At 39.3% G+C, this 9836-nt stretch overlaps 1 protein-coding gene across 1 annotated transcript; it reads right to left on the minus strand.

Annotated features, from left to right (window-relative positions):
- Positions 1-259: 259 nt before the first annotated feature.
- Positions 260-1195, minus strand: LOC136175544 (olfactory receptor 10A7-like). Its single transcript, XM_065945816.1, has one exon. The coding sequence runs from the start codon at positions 1193-1195 to the stop codon at positions 260-262; it is 936 nt and encodes a 311-aa protein (XP_065801888.1).
- Positions 1196-9836: the final 8641 nt, after the last annotated feature.

Here is a 9836-nt window from a genome sequence, read left to right on the forward strand (position 1 = left end):
TGGTTTTGGAGAAGCAAGATTTTTCAGGGAGTAAGAAAAGAGTAGTCACTCAGTAAAGGGTGTTGCTTTGACACATGAAAGCTGTGGTCTGTCCCTGAGGGAGCCATGAGGCTTGCTGAGTTTGCAGCTGGAATGGTGTGCCTTTTATGAGTTGGCAGGGCAGATATTGACCGCAGAGCTACTTTTCACTCTATCACTTCATACTCAGAAGTCTGTCATCTTATATTAAGAGCTGCCATGGTGTCCCATTGAGGGCTCTTCATGCCCTCTGTTTTGCCAGAGCTCTTCTTAGAGCCCCTTTTACATCTTGGTTCCTTAGGCTATAGATCAGGGGGTTGAGCATGGGTGTGATCACAGTGTAGAACACCGCGATGATCTTGCCCCCAGCCCTGGAGGTCTTTGACTGGGGTCTCATGTACATGAAGATGCCAGTTCCAAAGAACAAGGCCACCACCGTCAGATGGGAAGCACAAGTGGACAGAGCCTTGTGCCTTCCAGAGGCTGACCGCATCCTGAGAACTGTCAGAAGGATCCGGGCATAGGAAACAACAATGAGGAGAAAAGGAATGAAGACAATGACGACAGTGAAGACGAAAACAACCATCTCGGTGAATGAGGTGTCAGTGCAAGCCAGCCTCAGGATGGAAGGAACCTCACAGAAGAAGTGATCCATGACATTGGGTCCACAGTAGGGTAAACTCAAGGTGAAGATGTTGATGACCGTGGAACTCAGGAAACTACTGGCCCAAGAAACTCCTGCCAGCTGGCCACAGGTGCTTCGGTTCATAATGACTGCGTAGTGGAGAGGGTGGCAGATGGCCACATATCTGTCGTAAGCCATGACACCGAGGAGAACACACTCAGTCATTCCAAAGGAGAGGGAGAAGTACATCTGCGTAGCACATCTAGAAAATGGGATGGTCTTCCTTCCGCCCACCATGTTGGAGAGCATTTGAGGGACATCAGTGGATGTGTAGCAGATATCCAGAAAGGATAAATCAGTGAGGAAGAAGTACATCGGAGTTTGGAGACGTGTTTCTACCTGGATGATAGTGATAATAATAATATTCCCCACCACGGTTAATAAATAGAAGAACAGGAACATAATAAAAAGAATGAGCTGCGTCTTCGGCTGTGATGAGAGCCCCAGGAACACAAATTCAGTCACCGTGAAGTTTGTTTCTATCGCATTCATTTTTGAGGCGTCTCTCTTTCACAGAACCATCCACTCACCTGAAGAAGAAATCAAATGCCTTCTGGGTCACAAGGTTGGAAATTTAGGACGTGACTAAGACAGCAAGGAGAGGTCTTGGTCTGATGATGTATTTTGAGTATCTGAGTTGTGTTACAAGTGGAAGGCATTTCTTCTCTTTCAAAGGAAATATTCCTTGAGAATAGTCAAACTCAAATACTGATGAAGTGAAATAGATATTCTTGTCTTTACTCTAAGGGTGTGTGCTTTTGGCTGTTCATAATCTTTTCAAGGGCTTCCTCGGGGTTCAGTGGCAAAGAATCTGCCAGCAATGCAGAAGACGCAGGAGACACATGTTCCATCCCTGGGTCGGGAAGATCCCCTGGAGGAGGGCACAGCAACCCACACCAGCATTCTTGCCTGGAGAATCCCATGGACAGAGGAGGCTGGTGGGCTACAGCCTAGAGGGTCGCAAAGAGTCAGACAGGACTAAAGTGGCTAAGCATGCACGCACGCAATCTTGCCAAATCATACCCATTCTTCAAAACCTTCCTTATGCTTCTCTCTGCAAAGAGATCTAACTATGCCTGTGTTCTGCAGCTAGCAACAGCACGCTGTAGCACTCAAGTCAAGAGCAATACAGGGCTTTGCTTCACGTGCGACCCGCTAACCTTCAAGTGAAAGCCAGAGCGGCAGCCTGTGTGTCTTCTGTATCACCTTGACGCAGCTTTCTAGAGATTAGACACTCTGATACCCTAAGAACAAAGAGTGCGCACACAGATCACAAACCAGCGATGGATCCCACTGCCAGTTCTCCCAGCTTAGCTTTCATGCAGCGGGGTTTTGGATTCTTTTATTATATATACATACACACACACACACACACACACACACACACACACACACACTAAGAATAATGATAGAACCAATTTTTTGAGGATTAAATAATGTGTATAAAGAATGTAAGACAATTTAAGATGATGTTTACACATAAAAAATCATTCACAAATAACACCTAGTATTAATAGCCCTAATAACACACAGTGTTCCTGCATTTATCCAGACTTTATTTCTCTAAAAAGAACATTTCAGATAAATAATAGCATTAAAAACAATCCCGACAAGTTAAACTTACTTGGTCGATTCACTGAGAGTTCCTCAGCCTCTATGCCTGTGTTTTTCTACTCTCAGTTTACGCAGAGTTATCAACAGTGTGTGTGGTTAACCGATTTGCAGCAGATCAAAGGCAGGGAGCTAGAAAGGTATGGAGTCATGAAGAGTCCTGGAGGTGGGCGCAGCTACAATATCAAGAAGCTGCCTGTTATTCATCTGCTCACTCTTCATTTTTATTTTTCTTTCTTTCTTCCTATGAAACCTGTCTTTTCAATAATCTAGTATGTGCCAGATGCTGGGCTTGCTCTGATAAACACAGCAGACATTTTCATACGCTCATAAACTCTACTGCCCATGTAAAGTTGAGATGAAGGAAACAAACTGATTCCCAAGAAAGTGAGGAATCTTCATAAATGTCCCAAGAAGACATTTATGAACCGAGTAGTTGCAGATCATGAAAAAGACTACTTTATGCAAGACATCATTTTCAAATAATAATAATTTACATGTGATACATTTTAGACAGTCTTCTTATATTTTGATTTAAATCAAGGCTTTTCAAATCAAATAGCTCAGTGAGCTGATAAAGCAAATAACCTAAAATATGAAGTCCGGAGATGAAGGACGGATGGATCTGGACAGAGGCCTTTTAGACTCTCCAAAATGCAGTCAGACAGCCCTTCTGAAAAAGGGCCATGCAGGCAATGTTTAGAAGTGATTAGCATGATACAGACTTACCAGCAGCAGCGTGACAGCAAAGGACATGCAGAGTGAGCTTCTCCTGACAGTGTGTTGACACAGAGGCAGGACGTGGCAGTGAAGCCAGCAGGGTTCAGCACTGGAGGGATGAGACCACAGGCCTGGCTCCGCTCCTCACCAGCTGGGAGGCCTCGCTTGCAGGATTCAGCCCACCGGTCTGTGCTGAGCTTTATTTACCTGCAGGACGGGGACAAGCATGGCATTCTCAGAGAGCTGACTGACCAGGTGGATGGCATAGTACATGTAAAGCACTTAGAACAGAGTTAGCTATATCTTGTAAGGACTCGAGGTATGTTAACTCTATCATCATTTTATATACATATTTATGTGCTCCTCATTAGGGGATCTTTGTTAAGCACCCGAAACAGGAATTATGAGCACTCCTAATCTTTACATCACATGATAGATAAACTAAGTATTTTAAGGATAGAAAGAAGGGAGTGGCTACGCACTCCAGTATTCTTGCCTGGAGAATTCCATGGACAGAGCAGCCTGGTGGGCTACAATCGGTGGATCACCGAGTCAGACATGACTGAGCAACTGAGCACACACATGCGCGCGCACACACACACACACACACACACACACATACACACACACACACACACACACACACTGAGGCAATTAAATCAGTTTTCCACCTGAACCCAACTCCTAGAAAAAAAAATCTTTCTATATGGAAAAGAAAAAATCACTTAAAAAAGTGACATTAAATGCTACCTATTATAATTCTCTATTACATGACAAACATGTTTAAATACTTTGCTGACAGTAACTCATATCTTCACAACAACTCCAATGGAACTTATGTCCATTTTAAATAGAAAAATGATGGTGAGTGGGTATACAACTGTCTCAAAGTTAGAATATTTAGCAAAGCCATAAATTTATACTTGAATTTATCTAAGTCCAAAATGCCCTTTAGTTAATTTATTGCTTTATTTTACTATTATTATTATTTTAATATCTCATAAAAAATTGCAGTCAGAAACACCACACATAAAATACCTCAAGCTGTTAAGTGTTGTGTAGAAATAGTCTTCATATCTGTTTTCACCACATATTCATGTGAAAAAAAGAAAAGACATGATATCCATGTGTAAAAACTACAATTCCATGAAAGTAAAATAAAGCTTCTTCTATGATAACCACAAATGAGATGCTGCTATAATCCAACCCAACCTTTTTTATAGATTAAAAATAAAGATAATGAATGCATACACTGTGAAATCCCTGTTATTTGAGTAGTCTCATCTCAGTACCTTAGGCTGAATTTTAGATTCTTGAGGGATGATGTCCCAAGACCAGTGATTAAAATTTAATTAATTATTTGTTCTGAGGCAGTCCTGGTTGCTGTGTGTATCGGTTGCTCCCTTCTTTTCCATCTCTTGCATCTGAACCAAGCCAGGTTAAACAATGCCTTCCAAGTGACCAGGGTGTTCTCAACCTTCTGTGTTGCCGAATTCTGGCAATCATAAAAATGAATGCATTCAACACAAAAACAGCAAACTCTAAAGTGCAGGCGTCAGAGACCATGCACAGAGTCATGTCCTAAAATCAACTGGAATTTAGAGATGATTATGACCCTAGTATACTCTCAGTTGTCCACAGAGAATATTTGAACCCTGGATTCTCTGCTCCCTGATCATGCTAAACTCTGGAATCATCCACAATTGCATAGCTGATAAACGCAAACTGTTTATAAGGAAAGAGTAAGGGCAGCATGGAAACATACTAGTTTTGTAAACTCAAGCATATCATCTCACTTTCCTAAGTTTACTCATTTTCAAAATGGACATTAAAATATTGAGACCACTACATCGCACCATTGTTATGAATCTAGAGGGGAAGGGGAAAAAAAGGAGGGAAGAAAAGAAGCAAGGAAGGAAGGGAGAAGGGGGGAAGGAGAGAGAAAGAAGAGCAAACTAGAAAGTCAATATTAATTAAGTCCTTTCGGTGTGCAAAGAGCCAGCTGAGTCAAATAATGCCTCCACATAACAATATAACTTAATCTCATGATTCTCAACTCCTGAGTGCACTATAGTTGGTTGTTGTCACTTGTTTGATTTTAATGTCAATTCCGAGGCCATATCCTGAATCAACATCTCTGCAGATAGGACTCAGATATAGGTATTCTTAAAAGCCCCACAGGTGAGCCCTTGAAATCTTATTCTTTCAACATTTTACTTGGAAAAAGATACAGTTGTGGATTAGATAAAGCTAAGCCTGAAATATGTTGGGAGTTCCATTTGTTATTTCCACTTTTTTTTCCCTACTGTGTTTCAGCTTTTAAGAACCGTTGCATGAAAACCAGCTAAAATGTACAACATTCATCTAAGACTTTTCAAAATATCCAATTACATTTTGCTTTAATGACGCTGGAATCACCCAGCTTAGATCCCCGTTAGTTGTCAACCCCCTCAGAGTACATTGACACTGGCATTCTGGTGGAAGTTACCCAGTATGCAAAGGAGGAATAGGACATGGTGGGCACGGCCTCCTTTAGCATAGATTTTCTCATTTGAGTCTCAGGACTCGGAAACAGAGGGGACTCCATTAGACTGATATCAGAGCAGATCACGTGATTTGATTTGCATAGCCCATAAGTGATGTGAAAAGTGGTTAAACATTTCTCCTATTAATAGACACACTGTCTAGGGCCAAGGTCATCCCAAGAACATATTACAAACCCTGGAGGCTTCTTGAGCAACATGAAATTATAAGCAACATCAGATTATTATAAACCCATGGTTTATCATGACATTATGTGTGTGTTTATATGTGCATATGTACAGCTTTAGATTTATGTAAGAAGTTTCCAGGTGGCACAGTGGTCAAGAAGCCACATGTCAATGTAGAAGATGCAAGAGACAGGGCTTCGATCCCTGATTGGAAAGATCACCTGGAGTAGGAAATGGCAACTTGCTCCTGTATTCATGGCTGGAAAACCCCATGGATAGAGGAACCTGGAGCGCTACAGTACGTGGTGTCACAAAGAGTCAGACATGACTGAGCACATACAAACACACACATAAAAGCTAATACATTTAAGTATGATTATATGTGTCATTTTAAAAATAAAAGTATGTAGGGAACAAATTATGCTGGCTCTTCTGGATGAGTTCTCATCAAACTTTAATATACATAGGAATAGCACAGTTTTCTTGTTAAAATGCAGAGTTTAATTCAGTAGTTCCGGGGCAGGGCCTAAGAGTCTTCTTTTCAAACAAGATGCTCATGATCCTGGTATTGAATCATGCTTTTGAGTAGCACAGTTTTAGCTAAATTTTAAGTTTCAGTTGTATTCCAGTTACAATATTTGCAAATTTTAAGCTGTAGTACACTATGATCTGGTTTATATCTAAAACTGCTTTTACTATTATGGAGAAAGAATTTAGATAAGAAAACACAGGGCAGTGGAACCAATTAGGTGAGAACTTTTGTGCCTCCTCAGATTAGAATTGTATGGATGAAGATGGCTAAAATGGAAGAAAAACGAAGAAAAACCACTTTTATTGAGTTCATGGTTGGCCTCCATCCTTGCTGCTATGGTTAATTTGTAATGTTCTCACTATTTTAGTACAGGGCTTTCCAGAGAATAAGGCTCACCAACATTCTCCTTGTGGATCCTTTTTGCAAACAAGACCCTCTAGTGGACACTTAACAATGGAACATGAATACCACCTTCACAGTCCTTTCCAAGAGCTCGTCCACATGCCTCTCCCAGACTTCCCTGTCACTCACTCTCCAGTGTTATTCTGAGACCCTGTTCTGTCAGTCAGTCAACTAGTTGCTGATGTTCACTTGCTAAGTTGTGTCCGACTCATGGAGTGCAGCACACCAGGTTTCCCTGTCATTTTATCCCAGAGTTCGCTCAAACTCATGTCCACAAGGTCAGTGATGCCATCCAGCCTCTCATCCTCTATCGTCTCTTTCTCTTCCTGCCCTCGATGTTTCCCAGCATTAGGGTCTTCCCCAATTAGTCAGCTCTTCACATCAGGTGGCCAAAGTACTGTTTATAAAAGTGCAGGGACACATCTCAGACTACCCTTCTTCCCATGCTAAAAGAAAAGCAAGATACACATTGTACCCCATATTTACACTGTACCCCATGCTAAGTGTACCCCATGTTATGCTGCACGTACATACTCTGCTCCTTAATTTGTATCCTTAATACTGCTGCCTACCTAAAGGAATAAAAATTTCTTAGAGGATAGAGCAGTCTATACTTTACAGTGAGAAAATAAATAACTGGTGCCTGAAATAATCTGCTTAGAAAATGTGGATGCTTCTACAAATGATTGGGGCAGAGGCTAAATAAACCAACTGGAAGAGCTGCAATATCCTAAATATCAAAATAATTTTAATAATAACCAAAAAAAATTTTTTTCAGTTGCAACTTAGTGAATCAATGAAAGAGAGGACTTCAAGGCTTCTAAAGAAATGAAAAATGTACAGATAGTATAAGAGTAAACATGATATATTATTTCATTTTCAATTGACTTTAAAGGTTATGATTTAATAGAGTGTATGATATTTATAAAAATTCAAATAAATATGGATATGTACATGTTTTGTTGATATAGCAGCAAATGATAAGTATAAGTAACTATCTTAAGAAGTTCCAATAAAATTAGAAGCTCTACAAAGAACTATAATGCAAATCAGCATTGAGGAATATCACTGTTAATAATAATCAATAATTGTCACATCAAATAGATAAGTTGAGACAAAGTAAATAGATAACAGTTATTAAATGAATGCTAATTATGCAGACTTAATCACTGGCATTGTAGTGGAAAACTGAGTGCATTTATTAATTCAAATAAAGCTATCAGAAAATTAAATTATTTTTAAATAATTTTATATATTAAATTGATAAGTAATATTATTTAATGTTAGCTGACATTTTAAAAAATAATTTTAGAATGAGATGTCATTTTGCACAAGAAACTATTGTTTAAAATGGTGAACATAAAAAATCATATTGACATTAAAATTTGACTATAAGTAAAGAAAAGGAACCATTTGACATATTGCTTATATTTTATTTACTTTAAGAAAATTGTTCTATTTTTCAATAAGAAACCTCTGCTGGCCCGAGAATATTTTTACTTATTTTTATATTAGTTCAACTCCAAGGAAGGTCTAAATAATATTACTAAAACATAAAAAGATTACAAATAAGTATATGAAAAAGTCTTAGAGAGCTAAACACTGAATATAGACATAATGAAGAAATGAAGCCTATGGTATTGATGTTAACCACATTTTGCAAGCACTGCATTGGGAATATTTTGTCTTTGTTAAGTATTTTGAATTTAAACTATTCAAAAGAATCAATCATGACAAATGTCTAATTATAATATGAATTCTTAAGGTTCTTGAGGAAACAGTGAATTCGTGAATCCTATAAGTGTGCACACCTGCTGATAACTTGGGCTTGATTTGTCCCTATAGATTATTCTCCTTGGTTTATCGCTTTTATAAGCCAATCACTTACATGCTTTCCAGACTCTTGCCAATACAGATAAGTGAGATCCCATAATTTTTTAGTGTGCATTTCCCCTAAAAGCAAGCTATTGATTTCATCATCTGGGCAAGTGATATTTAACTTTTGCTATAAAGACGATGTGGAGTGGTCAGGTTGAGTGTTGAGGAGAATTACATGAGCTCATAAGTCCCTAAGAGCAGTCACTGAAAGATTTCTGTCCAGGGAAAAGCTGATTCTTTCAGATAGCGGAAGTTAGGGATTGCCTCTTAAAGCAAAGGATTTTACTTTTACGTCTGTTCTTGTCTGCCCAATGTCCTTATCCCATTACTTTATGATCTCAATTATTCCCTCCATCACTTCGTATAGCTTACCATAAAACCCCTAGTATTTAATTAATATGTCTTTTCTGCAGTTTTTATAATCAGGCACTGGCTTAAACCTGAACCTGAACTTTCTTAAAGGACTAAAGCGGTTGGGAAACTCCTTCAAACCTACCGCTGGGGCATTCCAAATGCTTGTTCATGTTTCCAGTAGGATAATCATAGTTTTCAATTTAAAAGACCCCATGAATTTTACAACCAATATTATCATGGTCATGATGAATGCTACAATCAATTGATTTTTCTGTGCTTTGTTCTCCGACTGCATTTCATGCTATGTCACCACTGGAGATGATTTAAACTATCATGACACTACTACATGCCAGGGCTCACCAGGGTCCCTTTCTCTGTCAAGTGGTGCATCTGCAAATTTTTTAACTATGTCAGCAAACCAATCCCAGAGATCCAGTTAAAAGGTCTGACTCTAGGGCTACACCTAATGTTAAAAGACGAGATATGTGCACCCCAATGTTCATCGCAGCACTGTTTATAATAGCCAGGACATGGAAGCAACCTAGATGCCCATCAGCAGATGAATGGATAAGGAAGCTGTGGTGCATACACACAATGGAATATTGCTCAGCTGTTAAAAAGAATGCATTTGAATCAGTTCTAATGATATGGATGAAACTGGAGCCCATTATACAGAGTGAAGTAAGCCAGAAAGATAAAGACCATTACAGCATACTAACACATATATATGGAATTTAGAAAGATGGTAATGATAACTCTATATGCAAAACAGAAAAAGAGACACAGAAGTACAGCACAGACTTTTGGACTCTGTGGGAAAAGGCAAGGGTGGGATGTTTCGAGAGAACAGCATGTATATTATCTATAGTGAAACAGATCACCAGCCCAGGTGAGATGCATGAGTCAAGTGCTCGGGCCTGGTGCA

The sequence above is a fragment of the Muntiacus reevesi genome, chromosome 9 (genome assembly GCF_963930625.1).
Source record: "Muntiacus reevesi chromosome 9, mMunRee1.1, whole genome shotgun sequence".
Lineage (NCBI taxonomy): Eukaryota > Metazoa > Chordata > Mammalia > Artiodactyla > Cervidae > Muntiacus > Muntiacus reevesi.

Bases quoted from the DNA above. Each gene is read 5' to 3' on its own strand.
- LOC136175544 (XM_065945816.1), bottom strand. From the start codon at position 1,195: ATGAATGCGATAGAAACAAACTTCACGGTGACTGAATTTGTGTTCCTG.